Source organism: Salvelinus sp. IW2-2015, linkage group LG19 (assembly GCF_002910315.2).
Source record: "Salvelinus sp. IW2-2015 linkage group LG19, ASM291031v2, whole genome shotgun sequence".
Classification (NCBI taxonomy): domain Eukaryota; kingdom Metazoa; phylum Chordata; class Actinopteri; order Salmoniformes; family Salmonidae; genus Salvelinus; species Salvelinus sp. IW2-2015.
In genome coordinates, this window is record NC_036859.1 from 28,075,378 (window position 1) to 28,096,227 (window position 20,850).

Consider the following 20,850-nt stretch of genomic DNA (forward strand, 5'->3'; position numbering starts at 1 on the left):
AGTACGCCAGATCACAGGCAGTAGGGATGACCAGAGATGTTCTCCTGATAAGAGTGTGAATTAGACAATTTTCCTGTCCTGCTAAGCATTCAAAATGTAACAAGTGCTTTTGGGTTTCAGGGAAAATGTATGGAGTAAAAAGTACATTATTTTCTTTAGAAATGTAGTGAAGTAAAAGTTGTAAAACATATAAATGGTAAAGTACAGATACTCCAAAAAACTACTTAAGTAGTACTTTAAAGTATTTTTAAAACATTTACAAATGTCAAGACAATGAGGGTAATATTAATGAGATATTTTAATAAAATATTCACCTTCTATAGGGCATTCAATTACAGCGGTTTAGTAAACTTTTAATAGTGCAAGTTGTTTAATTACAGTACTATTCCAATAGCTAATAATAGTAGGAAAAGTAAACCTTTGCCATATGAGGAAGCAAGATGACGGTCTATCAGGAACCACTGAATGACGCAAAGCTTACAAAAGTTATTTCAAATTACTGGTATGTTCACATTTCCTCAATGCAATGATATTGGTCATAAAGATGTAGCAAGCAATGTGTTCCAACATGCCTCAAGTAGAATATCAAGAGAAACACAAAGAGGCACTTCATCAAAAATAATTTTGCTCGTCTTGCTCCTAAACTCCAAACAAATGGACACAAATAAAGCATAACTGAACATTATTAAATCAAGCCATCCAAATGTGATGAAATCTCCTCAAACATGGACAGAGGGCTTGTTTACTGAGTTTACTGAGGGCCCAAGGTCAGGAGGGGAGGGAGCCCAGCCAAAATCAACACAGTAGATAGACTGAGAAAGATCCCAGCCAGGCTCAACACAATGTTGTGAGAGAACCTAACTAAGCTCAACACACTGCCCCTCTGGATGGCTTTGAGATCTTTGGACTGTTTCACATAAAGACAGGGAATGGACTCGAGCAGTGGATGCTGCTGAAGGGAGGGCAGTTCTTAACAATGGCTGGAATGGAGTCAATGGAATGGTATCAACCACATGCAAACCACGCGTTTGATGTGTTTGGTACCATTCCATTGACTCCATTCCAGCCATTATGTGCCGTCCTCCCCTCAGCAGCCTCCACTGGACTAGAGATTCTGTAATAACATACAGAGACGTATTTAGCACTTCTCTCATCTGAGTGAGAGAGATGTTGAAAACATTGTCATTTTTTTTTTTTTTAAATCTCTCCAATTTTGCTACAATGTGAACATTTCTGAGGACACCTTTCTTTCATAATCTTCTGTGAGAAAAAGACAAAACAGCAAAGAACTGAATCAATTTCCTCTGAGTTTGCTACTACAGACTGGACAAAAGATATTCAGGGATTTTTGCTATCTTGTATTATCAATCTGGGTTAACGGATCTTTCCAAGAACAGGCTGGCTCAGCTTATACTGATTTGAGTAAAGAACTAAGCACTTAATCTTCGTAATTAATTAAAACACCAATCATTGTATAAAAATATACTTCACTACTACAGTAGACATTCACAGAATTGTACAAATAGCTAAAATATGTCTTTAATCTTGCCTTTTGTTTTAACACATTATGGTAGCAGACAGTTGGTTGAGTAAAGGGGGATACCTAGTCAGTCTTACAACTGAACGCATTCAACTGAAATGTGTCTTCCGCATTTAACCCAACCCCTCTGAATCAGAGAGCTGCGGAGGGCTGCCTTAATCAACACTTTTGCACCCGGGGAACAGTGCGTTAACTGCCTTGCTCAGGGGCAGAATGACATTTTTTTACCTTGTCAGCTCTGGGATTCGATCCAGCAACCTTTCGGTTACTGGCCCAACGCTCCCACCCGCTAGGCTACCTGCCGTCCTAATAATATACATGTTTGCAAAACCTATAAAACAGATGAGATGGAGAAAAGTAGTCTAGGCCCAATTCCAATGTGTTATTACTTAAACACAATGTGTTATTATACTATTTTGAGCACTAGCTCCTACAGAGCATCCCTCGTCATCATCCTATCTTTTCATCGACTACTGGTAAAAACTTTAAATAAATAAACAGGATACTCATGTAAACTCAAAACTAGCAGACAATCTTGGACCGAGAGCTCAAGTTGTGCACCCCAACCATATCGATTGGACTTCCCTTAAAAAAGAAGGTGAAGGAAGGTATAAGAAATTGGAATTGGACTTCAGAAGGATGCTACGAGTTGTGTGGTTGGTCAGTGAGATGCACTCTGGGATGTGTAGTCTATGGGGAGTCAGGAGCTGTAGGCAGACTGGCTGTCAGGTTCTGGGTCAGAGGTGACCTCATCTCCTGCAGGGTAGATGGAGAGCTGGGTGAGGAGTTCCTCAGACTGCAGGATGTGGGAGGTCCACTCCTGACACACCTCTTCCATGGAGGGACCGCTGCCCCCGTACTCTTGGGGGAGGATGTCTTCGGAGAAGAAATCCCTCAGAGTCTCTTTGAAGGTGCTGCCATGCATGTGGATCTAGGAGTAAGACAGGAGGGCATTGACATGAATTAGTATCACTGCCGTCATGATCAACATTGTTGTCACTATCATCAGAGACATCATCATCATGGGTTATAAGAACCTGCTCTAAACAACATCGAAGGTCGCTAACATCAACTCCATCACTCCCGTTAAATGTATGAAAGAGATGTATCCAGGTGAAACAAGAGTCAGTGCAAGAACGTGAATGATGAAGCATGGCGACTGACCCGCTGTTTAATCTTATCAGGCAGAAATGGGCGGAGCATGGCGAAGACGGGTCTGAAGAATATGGGCTCGTTGATCAGATGGATTCCTCGCACCTTCAGAGGGAACGAGTCCTGAGGAGATCACATTTAAACAGAGGCTTAAAGGTACACTCAGCTAGATGATGTTGCAACGAGCAGCACCGCAGATATTGAGATGARCGGGATGCAACACTTTGCTCTCACACAGTCACACACAGTATCTGTGCATGTGCACGGGTGTGCTTCCCACTACAACAGAGGAGAAGTTCAGCCTCACACTACAACGCTCTTAGTTGTTGCGTATATTGACTAATTACTGTTGTTTACTTTGTGCATCTACATCATCTTGCTGATTCTACCTTTAGTACAGTATTATTACAGACTTACAGTATAGCTATTGTGTATAGCTATATTCTGTAAGAGTAACACATGAGATTTCTGCAACTCTGGATCCAGAACTAACCTTATCCTTAGACCTTTACAATTACCGATCATGTATTCTAAAACTTATCATACAAAGATTATTTCTCAAACCAGCGGACGGGCCCATTAAAACAGTAGTTGAAAATGTTGAGTGTCCTAATGGACATGACCCAGTTCAACAGATAACCTACCGTGAGCACAGAGGAGATCCTCTTGGCCAGGGAGGGGTTGATCTGGAGGGCGTGAGCGAAGCACCATCCCTGCATGTCAAAAATGGCTTTTAGTCCATTCCTCTGGGTCTCCGTCTCCTGGACGATCAGCTCAGATGTGATCAGACTGACACGGAACACCTCGTACACTGTGAAGTCTTTGGGGTTCCACTGGCCTGAGGAGAAAAGCCAATGCATCTCAAATGACAACATATCAAATGACACCCTATAGATAGCCCTCAAATTCAAATCTTGACCTCGAAGCCAGTTCCACTGCTTAAAAAAAAATGTATTCCCCTCTAATCGGGGACTGATTTAGACCTGGGACACCAGGTGGGTGCATTTCATTATCAGGTAGAACAGAAAACCAGCAGTGCTCCAGACCTCATATGTTAAGAGTTCAATATCCCTACTATAGAGTATACTATATTGAAGAGTATTCCATCTCCTTACATAGCCTTTTACACAGCCATGACCAGATTATTCCTTTTGATTTATGTTCAAAGCACATTTTAGGTATTTTTATGCAGTGGTACCGCTTGCCTTGCCTGACACCCAGACCACACCCTATGAGACCGTAGAGGTGAGAACTAACCAATCCTATAGATGAGCACTCTGCTGCCACTGAGGTCCCGGTCCCTCAGCACTCCATGGTAGTTATTCTGGAGGAGTCCCAGGACAGAGGACGGCTGCAGGTTGGCACTGATCTCTGGGCACTCTCTCCTCCAACGCTGGTAATTAACGAGTAGCTATAGATAGAAAGAGAAAGAAAATACATATTTTGGGGATTGCAACAGAGGACCCTCAGCCAGCTGTCAGCCTGTCAAATCATGTCAGGCTGTGTGGGCACTGTTAAGTGCCAAGCTGGTAAATGTTTTCCAAACCTATGTGCACTGACTGACATTTGTAGGCTATGAACAGGATACAGGGCTACAGGCATGAACTATGCCACACATTTTGTTGAATGCAGTTAAGACACATACAAACATTAACTTACACTAAGTAACCCAAGTGTTTAACCCATTAATGATACAAAATAATTCACTCTCCTATAAACCTATGCCTGCATTGCCTATCCTACAGTGAATGTTTAGTTTGGAGAGGTCCAAAACGTTCAACTATTGCAAAGCAAAATGTATTTTTTGACATGCTTTTTGACATGATCTATGCATGTGCTGCAATCTGGTCGTTTAAAACTTCCTCACATAGCGACAACCTGTAGCCCAAATAGTTTATTTTCCCCGTTACTCCAGTTGGCATGGACCCAACTTTCTTTCAGTGACAAACAGTCTTTGAGTCCAAGTTCTAAACAAGTGCGATTGGCATCGAAACCCAGCTAGCACATAACGTTCTGAGAACCATGTTTCTTTAAGCTTAGTCTTATGGTTATTTTGCATACAACCTTCGCCACAATTTTCTGGAAATGGTGCAGGATAACCACATAACGTTCTGAGAACTATGTTTCTTAGGTGGGAATTTCAGTACTTCAGCATAATGTTTCCTCTAGGTTTCTACCTCAAGGTTTTATTTAAAGTAATTCTCAAATAGTTTCCTGAGAACATTAAGAAACAACATTCTTCTTTGGGAATTTCAGTACTTCAGCTTAACATTTTCTACAGATTATCATGGTTCTATTTAAAGTCATGTTTTTTAAACACTAAGGAAACTTTTCAGAAAAAACACATGCTACAAAAACATAAATGGTTGCATGATTAATGCCGTAGCAAATTAATTTCCATGTGTCCTATCTGTGCTGGGAGTTCAAAATAGTTCAACTAGGCTATCAGTTTTATTGAGTTATTGAAACATGTTATCAGAACATTAATTATCTTCAAATAACTTATAATTTCCATTCTCAGAAAGTTCATAAAACCTTCTAGGAAAATGTTCAGGGAACCATAGTAAAACATTCTCAGAACCTCCCTGCAATCTAAAAAATAACTCTATCAATAGGCGAAATTTTAACTTCTGTTCTCAGAACATTTAAAACGTTTTCAGTTTTACCGGTCAGAACACTTACGGCTTCGTTCCCAGAACCAATGGGATACCAAAAACGTACGTTCCCACAACTTCCAAGGAACCAACGTGCTAGCTGGGCAACATCTCAATATCTTTAACCCACCGAGATACCAACCTTCAGTGACAGCTCAACATTAAAGTCTCTCGCTCGCAGAAACTTTATTAGAAAACTTTCGGACCAATTCAAGCTTTGCTGCGGGTCGATGATGTCTTTCTGTGCCCTCTGTCTCAGTTCTAATAAATAAGGTTTGACAAAGTTGGAGTCGTCGGGCAAACTATTTAGGTCTCCCTCGTAATCCGTGTCCTCTCCGGACTTCATGTCGGTACTGTATCACATTTCACGCCCATCACACACAAAAGTAARTTACTCAATTGACATAAAGGAGAATGAAGAAATTTCCTTCGGCGCAATCTGAATAGGCTACTGAAATAGTCTCGCTCGTCAACACGCACGCGGCTCACTTACTCACCTCTGTACAACAAGGCAAATACTTTAAGCGCGTGTCGACGAAAACAAGGCTGTACAGCCTTTTACTGGTCAGGGGTAAAACTATGTTTTCAAGTTCTTGTCGACCTAAAGTCCACTGCCATGATACGTGGCAGTAGGGCAAGACAGTGGAAAAATTAGTCCAGCGACTTGAGAAATGTTTCAGCTATTAGACTAAATAAATTGTTCCATTATGCTACAATTCAAACACTCAAATAAGGCAGGCTAGTGTCGTCTGTACATTTTATTTAACTAGGCAAGTCAGTTATTAAGAACAAATTATTATTTACATTGACGACCTATACCGGCCAAACCCGGACGACGCTGGGCAAATTGTGCGCCGCCCTATGGGACTCCCAATCACGGCCGGTTGTGATACAGCCTGGAATCGAACCTGGGTATCAGTAGTGACGCCTCAAGCATAAAGATGCAGTGCCTTAGACCGCATGCATCACTCCCTAAACGGAATGAAATACTTCCAGTGGAGAATGATCAGGAATAGATTGTACCGCTACAAACGGGCTGTAAAATGTTATTTTTTCTAGACTAAGTGTATCCATTGTTATAAAGTGTTTCAACGTTCTTCCACGAAAGGGCGGTGTCGTATTGACCACATTTGATAGCGGACGTCTAGGCATGGGCATATTTTTTTGTGCCAAATCAAATTTGTGGCTTGCCCTTGCCTAAACCTGGTAAACAGAGAACAGTATTCAAATATTACAATATTTCATAGAATTTCTCTTACACCCATTAAAAAGGTTTCAGCCTGCCAAGCATGGGCAAGAAACGTTGTCTATTACTTTGAGTAAGCTATAAGAATACATTTCTTTGACACCTCCCTATGCAAAAGAAACCAAATATATAGCAAAATGTTCTCACCATTAGGCCAGCTACATTCAAACATTATGGAATAGAATGCCCTCTAAAGGTCATAGAAAAGCGCCACCTGCAGGACAAAGAAATAGTGGAAGAGAATGGATAAAGAGGAAATAAACAGCTACAAGTACAGATATGTGTTGACTTTTTTTTAAACTCAAAAACCATGTAACAGGGACAGGGAGTCGATCCAGGCACCTCAGTTAGCATCGAATGCCAAATGCATGAGGAGTACTCTTAAGGTAGTAGTTACAGTGACCAGGGGTACAGGGTATGATGACAGTACATAGGGTGAGCATGTTAAAAAACCGGAACATAAAAACACAACGCTGGCGAGACATATGGGACATGGGCAACAGTCCGTTTCATATAGTTCATACAGGGCCCTTCCTTCACTTGGGTTTTTTCAGTCTTTATAGCGTTCTAGGCAGAAGGGAAACACGGTAACTTTCCAAAGAGCTTTGTTTTGGTCCAGGCTTTTGGTACAGTAGGTTCCACTCTTCTTCCATAGGAGGATCTATTTGAGTGACAGCTCTAAGAGATCAAGTGATCCAATGAGAAGCGACAGGGAGACAGGTCCAGTGCAACTCCACCCTTAGCATTCATAGCTGGAACATACTCCAAAGCAAGGTGTTTGGGTGTGTGTACAGGGTATAATTGTAAGCAGGGTGTGTGTAAGCACTTTAGAGAGAATGTGCATTAATATTTACAAGGCTTTGTATGTGTGTGTGTGGGCCCTCCAGCTCACTCTCTCAAGGGTGAGATGTTACTTTAGGAATGTAACAAAAGGATACAGATATTCTCTATTTCCCCCACTAGGTTCATTGGTTGACCTAGGTGGTACAGTCTCCAGACCTGTAGAGACCACAATATTTAAAAAAGTAACAACAGGTGACCATCACAATCTTTTCAAGGGGCGGGGGACCCAAGGTGCACAGTGTGTTGAATTGTTACTAGTTCTCATTGGGCCCCAGCTTCTGCGTTTCTGTTTATTCTGTGTCTACTATGGTTCTTTTTAGCAGCTAAAGTGCATTTCTGGCAAATCATTCAGATGAGGTGACTAGTTAAATAGGAACTATTTGATCTACAACACACTGAGGCCCAATGAAAACCAACAGTTTGCCCTGAGGCACTGGGGTCCCTCCTCCCTCTGCTGCAAACATCACTTTATACTTATGACTTATTACAGGGATAATGCATGGCTGTTATTGCTAACCAGCTCCATTCAAGTCTAAGAGCCTCCGAGGTCGGCTCCCTTTGAGCTGGTCATGACATGGTCGACAAGAACGCTCAACCATCCCAGGGACATATCTGAAATGGCACCCTATTGCCTATATAGTACCCTAAGTTAAAAATAAGTGCCCTATATTGGGAATAGGATGTTATTTCGGATGGAGCCACAAATCGAACACCATGTTGTCTTTATGTGGTTATCTTCATCACATTATTTAAGACAAGTTCCCCCAGACATTTAAGCTACATCAGGCTTTCCACAATCACTTGTGGTTGACCTCTACACTACGAAATGCAGCTTGAACTTAAAGAAGTATGGGCCAAATCCTAACCTGAGATACACCTGGGTTAACTCAAACCTTTGAATATTGTGCATTAATGTCAATGGGAGACGAGTTATCCGGGCATATCAAGTTAGGATTCTGCCCTAAATGATTGCTTATATCTTTACAGGGTTAGTAAATCTACCAGGGCACACAATGGGGGTTAAAACCCTCAGGTGGCTTTTGGGAGAGGCAGGAATTCTAGGAAATTGTGTTTACTCAGTAAGAGTAGCTTAATGAAGCTCTAGTTCTAATGAAGCTTTTGCCTTCATTAGAACTGAGAATATGCATTGAATGCATTCTAATATTAAAGACTCCTTAGGTGAGTCAACACAGACACTTCTCTTCGGGACTAAATGTGAGAACGCACACACATCGTGTTTGTTGGCTGGAATTACTAACAGAACGATACATTCAACAAATGACCCAAAGTGAGAAGTGTTCAAGCTAGGAACGAATAAAAACTATTGAATGGATGGAATGACTTATATTCCTCTGTAGCAGAAATCTAATGATGTTTTATAATTTAATTTCACAGAAAATATTAATTTGTTATCTAGTAAAAAAAAAAAAAGACGGTACACACCCAGGAAGTGGACATCAGAATGGGTGGATCAGAATGGAGATGATTGGTTGGTGAAGAGGCCAATCCCTGCACACCCCCAGACATACGCGACACCTGACTCCTAACTGGCATTGGGTGTGCTACCCTGAGATCTAATGGAATGGAACGGATCACGAACACCACAGGGCCCTAAAGATGGATAAACTGAAGTTGACAACAGAGATCTGCGTTATGCTGCTTAGTGGACACAAGACTGCGAAGCAACGCAGATAGAACTAGGATGTCTAGAACAGAAGGTATATATTAAAAAGTGAGTAGGGCTCTGATTTTCTCCTGACCATGTGACCTGACAACTCATGTCACATGACCAAGAAAAAGTGAGGGCTGATAATAGTGAAATATCTTCTATAGATTCTATTTATATCTGCTGTGCTATGTGACTTACGTAGGTGTGCCGTGGAAGCACAGTCCAGCTCTCAATGGAATGTTGCAGATATTTGGCTAGCTCTGAGAAGAGCAAGCGATATAACGATAGTAGAAAATCCTGCCATTCTCACACAGCTTACTGAGATACCAGTGTGAGCTAATGCAGTATCTAAAAAGACAAAYGACTAGATTTGGCATGAAAGTAAACATAATGTTATAGTTAACCCAGATTGGAAGGTTCTGAAGACAGCGAAGGGTGTGGCTTGTTTTAAGAGAATTGTCTACATCGGAGCCTCCTGAGGGTTTTTGAACATACAAAGTCCTTTTATAGGAAGAGATGGCCTAAAAACATTGGTCTCTGATCAGACTTATATTCAGGCCGACCCACTTAACCATTAGAATGAATCCCAATCCCCAACAGGTCCTGGAACAGTTCTTATGGGCAACGTCAGGCATACACTTTAGAAGCCATTTCAAATCAGAAACACCCATTTTGTTTAAWTTTTTTTTTAAATCACTCCCAAAATGTTTTAGGCATCTCTCCCCTCGCATAAATAACAATTAAATGTACATTCAACAAAATAAAATAAGAACCAAGGTATTCGTGGAAGAACTTATAGCACATGGAAAGAACAGCCACATTAATATATAGTCATCTTCATCATCATGTTCATCAAAACATGGAATGAGGAAGTCAAAGAACCAGACTGATCAGACACTCCTCTGCAATCACTGTTCAGAGTCCAACGCTCTCTGTCTTTTTTTATATTCGATCATTTCTGATTAGCCATCTTGAAATTAAAAGTTAGTCCACCCGTTTGTTCTTCCTGATATCTACATCAACATGTACAGTCTTGTTGTTTCGTCTCTTTCCCATGAATCTGAAAAATAATGGGTGACGTCAACTCAGTACTAAATGGTCCATGAATGTAACAAAAACAAAGTGGCTTAAAAGTAGCTGTTCCAAGGTGTGTGTGTAATATTTTGTTCCTCTACCTACTCCTATATTCATGTCTTTGTACTCCCTCTCTCTGTGTGTGTGTGTGTGTGTGTGTGTGTGTGTGTATTTATGTCAATACATGTAAGGTGCAGATAGGCAGCTCTGTGATGGACTGATTGGAGAAGCTGACAAGGGGGCAGGTCAATCAAACGATCGATCGACTGATTGATGGGGGAGGAAGGGGGTCAGGGGGGCGTGCTCCTAGGAGGGGCGTGGTCCTTTAAAGAGGTTCTGAACCCATGCTATGGATGCAATGGGTCTGGCCTGATGTCAGGTGTCCTCGTCAGTGTCCTCGATGAGAACTTTGGTGTCCCGGGTCTTGGTCCTGAGAGGGAGAGAGAGAGAAAGTTTAGTAGAGGGCAACACAGCCATAAGTTTTATATAAGGTGTGTATGTTATTACAGTACTGGGAAGCAAGGCGAGGCCGTCTTAGGGACATGCTGTAGCTTTGTGTGGGTGTGTATGCATGCCAATGTGTGTGTGTAGCTCTTCTATAACCGTACTGGGAAGCGAGGCGAGGCCGTCTCAGAGACATGCTGTAGGAGCGTTTCCAGTTCTTCTTGCCTAGGCGGTTCCGGACTCCATCCTCCTGGTCCATCATCTGCTCCAGCAGCGTCTGGTCGTCAGCGTTCAGTGGAGCCACTGAGATGTCCCTCACAGCTCGGAACTCACCACAGTTATTCAGGTGCTCGTTCTCCAGACGGAAGAAGTTCCAGACAAAACGTCTGCAGTGGAGAGGGGGAGGAAGAGAATAGCAAGAAATATTGTTGAGGTGTTTCAATGTTCGTATGGGAAGAGAGAATTATGTATGAAATGTCCTTGAGGTATTTAGTGGCTAAATGTTTGCCTTTTAAAATCTTCAGGAGAAAGAGCTCTACCTAGAGGTCACCACAATAGTAGTCAGCCCTGAAATGTCCATTTACAGGAAATAAGATATTGGCAAAGAAAAAGGGTGTTTGAGAGACAGAGGGTAGGGAGAAATAAAGTGAAAAGAAGAGAGAATGCAAAGAAAATATAGAACACGAGACAGAGAGAGAACGACAGAGAGAGAACGACAGAGAGAGGAATGCTATTTGGCCCTAAACAGAGAGTACACAGTAGCAGAACACCTGACCACTGTGACTGACTCAAGATTAAGGAAAGCTTTGACAATGTACAGACTCAGTGAGCATGGCCTTGCTATTGAGAGGCCGCCGTAGGAAGACCTGGCGCTCAAGAGAAGACGGGCTTATGTGCGCACTGCACACAAAATGAGGTGGAAACAGATGCACTTCCTAACCAAATGTTTGACCATATTAGAGACAGATATTTCCCTAAGATTACACAGACCCACAAAGAACTCCAAAACAAATCCAATTTTGATAAACTCCCATATCTACTGGGTGAAATACCACACGAAAAGGGCAACGAGTGAAGAACAAACGTCATTGTAAATACAACCCATATTTATGTTTATTTACGTTCCTTTTTTTACTTTAACTATTTGCACATCATTAACACTGTACATAGCCATAATGACATTTTAAAATGTCCGTTCATTTTTGATTGTTTATTTCACTTGCTTTGGCAATGTCAACATATATTTCCCATGCCAATAAAGCCCTTTGAATTTAATTGAGTGAGAGAGGGGGAGGTAGAGCGATGTAGAGCGAGGTAGAGAGATGTAGAGCGAGGTAGAGAGATGTAGAGCGAGGTAGAGAGATGTAGAGAGATGTAGTCTGTTCTCACCTGAAGACCTCCAGAGGGGCTAGGATGGTGGCCAGGATGTCTGCAGCAGAGGGTATCCCACTGACTGTGCTCAGGGAGAGGGGTATCGTCCAGGCAAAACGTAGCAACACATCCTCCAGTATGGCACAGTAGTAGTAGGCCTGAACACACATCAAATAATCACATACAAACCTTCTGAAATAATGGGCCTGAAAATATTTTTATGATGATTTACTACATTATCAGACACTTCTCTGTTCCTCTTTGAGGCATAGGCTTTCCCCAACAACATACACACACACACACACACAAAAGTTTGGGGTCACGTAGAAATTTCCTTGTTTTTTAAATACATTTTTTGTCCATTAAAATAACATAAAATTGATCAGAAATAGAGTAGACATTGTTAATGTTGTAAATGACTATTGTAGCTGGAAACTGCAGATTTTTTAGGGAATATCTACAGAGCCCATTATCAGCAACCATCACTCCTGTGTTCCAATGGCACGTCGTGTTAGCTAATCCAAGTTTATCGTTTTAAAACGCTAATTGATCAGCTTCATCAAATAGTACCCGCAAAACACCAGTCTCAACATCAACAGCGAAGAGGCAACTCCGGGAGGCTGGCCTTCTAGGCAGAGTTGCAAAGAAAAAGCCATATCATAAGCCATAAAATAACACAGACACTGGACAGAGGAACTCTGCCTAGAAGGCCAGCATCCCGGAGTTGCCTCTTCGCTGTTGACTTTGAGACGGGTGTTTTGCGGGTACTATTTGATGAAGCTGCCAGTTGAGGACTTTTGAGAAACAGACGCCTCACACTAGACACTCTAATGTACTTGTCCTCCTGCTCAGTTGTGCACCGGGGCCTCCCACTCCTGTTTTTATTTCTGGTTAGAGCCATTTTGCGCTGTTCTGTKAAGGGAGTAGTACACAGCGTTGTACGGGATCTTCAGTTTCTTGGCAATTTCTCGCATGGAATAGCCTTCATTTCTCAGAACAAGAATAGACTGATGAGTTTCAGAAGAAAGTCTTTGTTTCTAGCCATTTTGGGCCTGTAATCAAACCCATAAATGCTGATGCTTCTGATACTCAACTAGTCTACAGAAGGCCAGTTTCATTGCTTCTTTAAATCAGCACAACAGTTTTCAGCTGTGCTAACATAATTGCAAAAGGGTTTTCTAATGATCAATTAGCCTTTTAAAATGATAAACTTGGATTAGCTAACACAACGTGCCATTGGAACACAGGAGTGATGGTTGCTGATAATAGGCCTCTGTACGCCTATGTAGATATTCCATTAAAATAAAAATCTGCCGTTTCCAGCTACAAGTCATTTACAACATTAACAATGTCTATCTACACTGTATTTCTTATCAATTTGATGTTATTAAAATGGGGGAAAAAAATTGCTTTTCTTTCAAAAACAAGGACATTTCTAAGTGACCCCAAACTTTTGAACGGTAGTGTATATATATTGAACAAAAATATAAACGCAACATGTAAAGTGTTGGTCCCATGTTTCATGAGCTGAAACAAAAGATCCCAGACATTTTCCAATCGCACAAAAAGCATATTTCTATCAATTTATTTCAAAAAGAATTTGGCAGAATGTCCAACCGGCCTCACAACCACAGACCACGTGTGTGGCGTCTTGTGGGCCATACAGCGGTGTGCTGATGTCAACATTGTGAACAGCGTAGCCCATGGTGCGGTGGGGTTATGATATGGGCAGGAAAAAGCTACGGACAACGAACACAATTGCATTTTATTGGTGGCAATTTGAATGCACAGAGATATTGTGACGAGATCCTGAGGCCCATTGTCGTGCCATTCATCTGCTGCCATCACATCATGTTTCAGCATGATAACGCACAGCCCCATGTCCCAAGGATCTGTACACAATTCCTGGAAGCTGAAAATGTTCCAGTTATTCCATGACCTGCCTACTCACCAGACATGTCACCCATTGAGCATGTTTGGGATGCTCTGGATTGACGTGTACGACAGTGCATTCCAGTTCACGACAATATCCAGCAACTTCGCACAGCCATTGAAGAGGAGTGGGACAATATTCCACAGGCCACTGATCAACTCTATGCAAAGGAGATGTGTTGTGCTGCATGAGTCAAATGGTGGTCAAACCAGATACTGACTGGTTTTCTGATCCACATCCCTACTTTGTTTTTTATGCATCTGTGACCAACAGATGCATATCTCTATTCCCAGTGATGTGAAATCCATAGATTAGGGCCTAATTCAATTATTTCCTGATATATGAACTGTAACCCAGTAAAATCTTTGAAATTGTTGCATGTTGCATTTATATTTTTGTTCATAGATGATTAAATCAATATTTAACATTTTGGTTGGTATAGCTTTTTCCCCCAAAGGTGCACACTAACTTTCTGGGGGTAGACGATCTCCTCTCTGAGTAAGGTGTTATCGCCTGCGTTTCGGTCAAACAGGCCCCAGTCCATCTTCAGGTCCCACACCAGGGTGTAACAGGAACTGACTATGGAACAGCCAATCAGCAGGTAGAAGAAGATCTTAGCTTCGTTGTGACTCGCAGCTAGGAGAGAGGCATACCAGTTTGACACCAAAATATTGAAAACACAAACATATTGACAAGGTCAAATTAATAAGTGTGTAAACATTGTTTCACCCTCATTAAACACCAATGGTATTCACTAAGTTGAAGGCTTATATTTAGGATAATGTTTTTCAGCTTTGTCATAAACATTTTCAAAAAAAGTCTATAATCTTATTCAATTATTTGATATATTTGACATGTGATAAGGTCACACAGAGGGCCAAAGATTATTAAATACACCAATGATAATCTGAGGTACCCAAAAGAGCCACTAGATATCTTGTGCTAGGTTATATAAAATCCTTGAAAGAAACCAAAATTCCGGTACTTTACTGGTAAACTTCTAAAGTTTCCAGTAATATACTATCCCTTTGTAACTGTACTAATGTCTGAGGAGTACACTAGTACAATACAGTATCACGACACTCACAATTCTCTTTGTGAGTGCTGTACAGGGCAGCGAAGGTGACCACGAAGAAAGTGGTAGAGTATTTCCCGGCGTTGACCAGGTGAGGGAAAGCCCGTTTGGAGTCACGGTAACGGCGCAGACACTGCACGAAGCGGAACCACGCCGGTAGACACTGGATCACGGCCCGCACACCGTACGAGTAGGAGTGACACACGCCTCCACCTATCATAATACACATTGATTAGAAATRAACAGATCAAATCATGCGCACGGTATATGAGTAGGAGTGACACATGCTTCCATCTATCACAATGATTATCAGTCAACCAATAAAATCCGCCGAATATGTTCCATTGAAATTCCCCTTTGGATGAATTAGACATTTTCTTTATAGGAATGCAATTCAATATACACAAATGACTTGAGTTTAAAATGGAGTTGACTCCAACACTTCTCACCCATGCAATCAATAACATAAACATGATAAAACATGTGTTGGAACAGGGTTAGGTGGTGGTGGTGTGTATGTTTGTTTGGACTGGATAATGTTTGTTGTGTTTGCATTATGTGTGTGTGGACTAGGCTATGTTTGTTTGGACGAAAGTCTTGAGGGTATGTTTAGTGTGGGCTAGATCAGGCTGTAGGCTTGTTTTGGCTGAGCTTTGTGTGTTTGGATAAGGCTGTGTTGAGTTGTGTTTAGTTGTGTGTGAGAAAGAGATATATACAGACAGAAAAAGGAGAGAGGGACAAAGGAGGAGAGAAAAATAAAAATAACCATCAGAAATAAGAAAAGCCCCGATTGAAGGTCTGAAACTCTAACAAGCTTATTTTCAATGGAGCTTGGAGTGTGTATTTGTGTCTCCGTGCGTGTATGTTGGCATGTGTATGTGTGTGTATCCATGTGTACTCGTGTATCCATTGCTTACTGTCCTGCAGTAGCCCGTCCTGTTGCTTCCAGTCGAGCTCGAAGCTGTAGAAACAGATGAGGTACTCCAGGTCCATCAGAACCACCCCTAGAGAGTTGAGCTGGTCAGCCAGCCAGAAGTCTGCAAACTCTACCCTGTGGAACGGGGCTGTCACCACACGGAACTGGAGGAGAGGGAGGGAGGGATATGGGAAAAGTAGAGGGGGGGCAGAGAGGGAAATAGAGAGAAGGAAACAGAGAGAGAGAAAGAGAGGGAAACAGAGAGAGAGACAGAGGAAAATAGATAACTATATATTACTGATCAGGATACAGAATACACCACTTGGCAACATCAAATGTCAATATTTTTCCCCCATCATGATGCCAAATACATTCAGACATGTTCAGCAGCTTTCTGAGCGTCTCACCAGCAGTTTGAGGAGCCAGAAGCGTGACTTGTAGTAGAGGGTCTTGAAGGGGTTGATGAGGAAGAGTAAGAAGAAGCCGTAGAGGACCAGCGGGTTGGCCTGCATGGGCACCAGAATGGATTTGGAGAACAGACAGGAAAGGATGCTCACACACCACAGCACCCCCAGGAAACCAGCAATCTATGTGGAGGAGAGAAGAGAGGTTAATTGGTGTTGGAATTTGATTGCATTTTCAATCTATTACTGTGTCATTCCATTCTACTGCTTATTGCTTTGGCAACAGTTGATTGCTAATTTCATATCAATAAAGCTAGTTTAAATTTGAGACAAAGAAAGAGAGCGAGAGATAGGTGGAGAAAGAGAGAGAGATAGGGGTAGAGAGATGGGGGAGAGAGAGCGAGAGATAAGGGGAGAGAGAAAGATAATTCAAACAAATTACTTGATACTAATGTGAAAATAAAAGATTCAGTAACACGACAATAAATGTGAACACAAACAACCACATAGTTACAACTAATATCCATGGCTGTATGAATAAAACACAATCAGTATCCAACCACTGTATAGAGGCCCAAACTCCTACCTCAAAGAGGTGCTGGTGGGAGAGGTTGTTGCGTGGGTTGAGCTCGAAGATAAGCACGTGGTTAACCCCTGCCTGGCGCCAGCCGTACGTGTTGATGCCCAACAGGAAGAGGAACTCGATCAGCAGGAAGCCGCCGCGGTAGATCCTCACCAGTGGCCACACGTTGGCATTCTCTATCACAACCGCAGCTAGCGGGCAGGACGGTTAATAACACATTCATAACATATTMATTACACAAAGGCAACTTTGTCGATAACTGAGCTATCAAACCCTGAACTAGAGGACTAGGGCCTGTTTGAAATAATGAGAATTGGGATATGTGAAAAATGGACGTAGAAAATMTCACTATCAAGCCAATCTTTTCACATGGTAAAGCGTTTCACACCACCATGGTTTAAAACCTGTGTTACAGCTTCAGTAAGACAGAGGGTAGGAGGAGAATAGGGGAAAAGGCAGGGAAGACAGCTATACCTGTGATGACGACGGTGACCATGAGGACTAGRAAGACTCCACAGTACAACCCAACCCTAAAGGTGGTCCACGCCGGAGCAGGCTGTGCAGCACCCAGTGGTGGCACTCGTAGCCTCTTCATGGCTCGCTGTCTGTCTCCTCCCTCCAACTCTTGTGTTACCAGGGCCTGCGAGGAGAGAGATTGTGTCACAGCTAAAAGACAAAAACGATTATAGTACATTGCTACGAGCCAATACTTCTCATTGATAAGAAGGGGAAACAAAATGGCTGTCCAGTACCTCCGTCTCAGAGATGAGCTGGGTGATCTTCTTGCAGGTGTAGAAGGGGGCAACCTCCACATGGGCCACGCGCCAGTCGGCCCCCCGCGACGTCTCCAGGATCTTATCATGCTTCTTCAGGATTTTACGGAAACCTGTGAAGTTCAGATTCTGGGGAGACGAGAGGAGAAACAGTTGAATGGTTATAAGTAGGGGTCTCTCAGATTCCTTTTTCGGATCCCTCAGATATATTTTTTGGACCATCAGTAGGGGTCTCTCAGATTACTTGCTTGTACAGATATGACAAAACCTGTTGCAATTGATCAGGTGACACAAAACAACAAGGTTAGGCTTAGCGGTAGGATGTCTAGGGTTGGTGTTTAGGAGCTGGTAACTAACGCTGGTAGTTCTGCAGCAGGATGAGGTAGTAACCAGGAAGTGTATAGGGGGTGATATCTAAAAGGTAGTATCCAGGGTTGGAAATTAACACCCGCCAAAGGCAGGTAGATCGTCATTGGCGGGTTAGAATGTCTATTTCACCAGCCAAATTGGAGGGTGGTCACACAACATTTAGGATTATAATTTTTTTATCCGAAGCCCATATGTGGAAGTTGGCCAAATTGACAAGCCTACTAAAACGTGACTTTGTCTTCGTGTTTTCTTTGGCAAGTTACATTGTTTTGTTCACATGCTAGGTTGTTTTTCAACATTAGAGTTTGCTGCAACTTTCTGCTGCTAGGAAGACATCAYAGACAAGCAAGTGTGAAAGTTACCATGGTTACGGACCTTAAAGGAGGCAGCTGAACATTTGTCTCACCTAATGATTGCGCTCGATTAATAATGAATCACTCCCAAAAAACATTTATCCATGTACTTTTTGTCATTAATCTCGTAGATTTACTTGTGTGCTTCGACACTGAACAAAAATATAAACTCAACATGTAAAGTGTTGGTCCCATGTTTCATGAGATGAAATAAAAAATCCCAGATATTTTCCATATGCACAAAAAGCTTATTTCTCTCAAATTTTGTGCACAAATTTGTTTACAACCCTGTTGGTGAGCATTTCTCCTTTGCCAAGATAATCCATCGACCTGACAAGTGTGGCACATCAAGAAGCTGGTTAAACAGCATGGTCATTACTAGGGTTGCACATGTTGGGGAATATTCATAGGTGGAAACTTTCCGTGGGAATTAACGGGAATATGGGAAATAACGGAAATATATGGGAATTAACGGAAATATGCAAATTAATATTGTTTTTTTGCATTGGATATATTTACCATATCATATTGAGACAAACATAAACCTTTTACCTTATCATAAGTAGACATATTGCAAATAATTAAATCCTCCTAAAAAACTATTTAGTTACGAATTGAACTTTAATTAAATGAGTTGACTCTTCACATGGGATGATTTCACTGAACAACAAAAGAAAGGGAATATTGAATGATGCCCAATGATCCATCGCATCTCCCAAAAACGTTTTCAACATACATCTGTAAAATGATAGTTTAGAAACTAAAGCTTTGGTTGTCTTCCTCTCAGGCTTCCATGTCTTCTCCCTGGACCTCCTCAATGTCCACCTTTAATTTTTTATTTATTACACCTTTATTTAACCAGGTAGGCCAGTTGAGAACAAGTTGTCATTTACAACTGCAACCTGGCCAAGATAAAGCAAAGCAGTGCGCCACAAACACAGAGTTACACATGGAATAAACAAACGAACAGTCAATAACACAATAGAAAAAATATGTATACAGTGTGTGCAAATGAAATAARGAGGTAAGGCAATAAATAGGCCAAAAGTTGCGAAGTAATTACAATTTAGCAATTTACACTGGACTGATATGTGCAGATGAGGATGTGCAAGTAGAAATACTGGTGTGCAAAAGAGCAGAAAAACAAAAACATGAGGTAGGTAGTTGGTTGGATGGGCTATTTACAGATGGGCTGTGTACAGCTGCAGCAATCGGTAAGCTGCTCTGACAGCTGAGGCTTAAAATTAGTGAGGGAGGTATCTTCAGTGATTTTTGCAATTCGTTAYAGTCATTGGCAGCAGAGAACTGGAAGGAAAGGTGGCCAAAGGAGGTGTTGACTTTGGGGATGACCAGTGAAATATACCTGCTGGAGCGCGTGCTACGGGTGTTGCTATGGTGACTAGTGAGCTGACATAAGGCATAGCTTTACCTAGCAATGACTTACAGATGACCTGGAGCCAGTGGGTTTGGCGACAAATATGTAGCGAGGACCAGCCAATGARAGCATACAGGTCGCAGTGGTGCGTAGTATATGGGGCTTTGGTGACAAAACGGATGGCACTGTGATAAGACTGCATCCAATTTGCTGAGTAGAGTGTTGGAGGCTGTTTTGTAAATGACATCGCCGAAGTCAAGGATCGGTAGGATAGTCTGTTTTACGAGGGTATGTTTGGCAACATGAGTGAAGGAGGCTTTGTTGCGAAATAGGAAGCCGATTCTAGATTTAACTTTGGATTGGAGATGCTTAATGCGAGTCTGGAAGGAGAGTTCACAGTCTAGTCAGACACCTAGGTATTTATAGTTGTCCACATATTCTAAGTCAGAACCATCCATAGTAGTGATGCTAGTCGGGCAGCGATCGGTTGAAGAGCATGCATTTCGATTTACTAGCATTTAAGAGCAGTTGGAGGCCACGGAAGGAGTGTTGTATGGCGTTGATGCTCGTTTGGAGGTTTGTTAACACAGTGTCCAAAGAAGAGCCAGATGTATACAGAATGGTGTCTTGAACATCAGACTCTGAGGCCTCATCTTCACTGTCACTTTCCAACCTTGTTGAGAATGGCTCATTGTCAGGCTCAAAAAGCCTCAAATTTGCCCGGATGTCCACTAATTTTTTAAAACCTGGTCAGCCTGTTGCGTGATTTGGTGTGTGTGTGTGTGTGTGTGTGTGTGTGTGTGTGTGTTCCCAAACAAGGACCAGTTGCGCTCTGGAGGCGGCTGATGTTGGTGGGATTTGGAGGATGATGTAGGCAATAGGGGAAAGAGCCTCAGATCCAGGTGGCTGAGTCCACCAGGTGGCTGATGAGATACAGTGGGGCAAAAAAGTATTTAGTCAGCCACCAATTGTGTAATTTTCATCATAGGTACACTTCAACTATGACAGACAAAATGAGAAAAAAAATCCAGAAAATCACATTGTAGGATTTTTWATGAATTTATTTGCAAATTATG

At 42.0% G+C, this 20,850-nt stretch overlaps 2 protein-coding genes across 2 annotated transcripts in view; both read right to left on the minus strand.

Moving 5' to 3' along the window:
* Positions 1-280: 280 nt before the first annotated feature.
* On the minus strand, positions 281-5,837 carry ttpa (tocopherol (alpha) transfer protein). The gene is made up of 5 exons (XM_024009248.2): positions 5,489-5,837; positions 3,950-4,103; positions 3,337-3,530; positions 2,705-2,815; positions 281-2,471 (listed from the first exon to the last, which is right to left on the minus strand). The coding sequence occupies exons 1-5, from the start codon at positions 5,690-5,692 to the stop codon at positions 2,241-2,243; spliced, it is 894 nt and encodes a 297-aa protein (XP_023865016.1). The 5' UTR covers positions 5,693-5,837; the 3' UTR covers positions 281-2,240.
* Positions 5,838-9,774: 3,937 nt separating this feature from the next.
* The window catches only part of LOC111978986 (xenotropic and polytropic retrovirus receptor 1 homolog), a 39,523-nt gene continuing 28,447 nt past the window's right edge, over positions 9,775-20,850 (minus strand). Inside the window, exons 5-14 of the mRNA XM_024009247.2 lie at positions 17,657-17,806; positions 17,379-17,544; positions 16,908-17,095; positions 16,325-16,504; positions 15,919-16,081; positions 15,014-15,214; positions 14,396-14,562; positions 12,012-12,151; positions 10,787-11,008; positions 9,775-10,608 (exon numbers count right to left, since the gene is read on the minus strand). Of these exons, the coding sequence (XP_023865015.1) occupies positions 10,554-10,608; positions 10,787-11,008; positions 12,012-12,151; positions 14,396-14,562; positions 15,014-15,214; positions 15,919-16,081; positions 16,325-16,504; positions 16,908-17,095; positions 17,379-17,544; positions 17,657-17,806 (1,632 nt within the window). The 3' untranslated portion in view covers positions 9,775-10,553. The remainder of the gene's footprint in view (positions 10,609-10,786; positions 11,009-12,011; positions 12,152-14,395; positions 14,563-15,013; positions 15,215-15,918; positions 16,082-16,324; positions 16,505-16,907; positions 17,096-17,378; positions 17,545-17,656; positions 17,807-20,850) is intronic.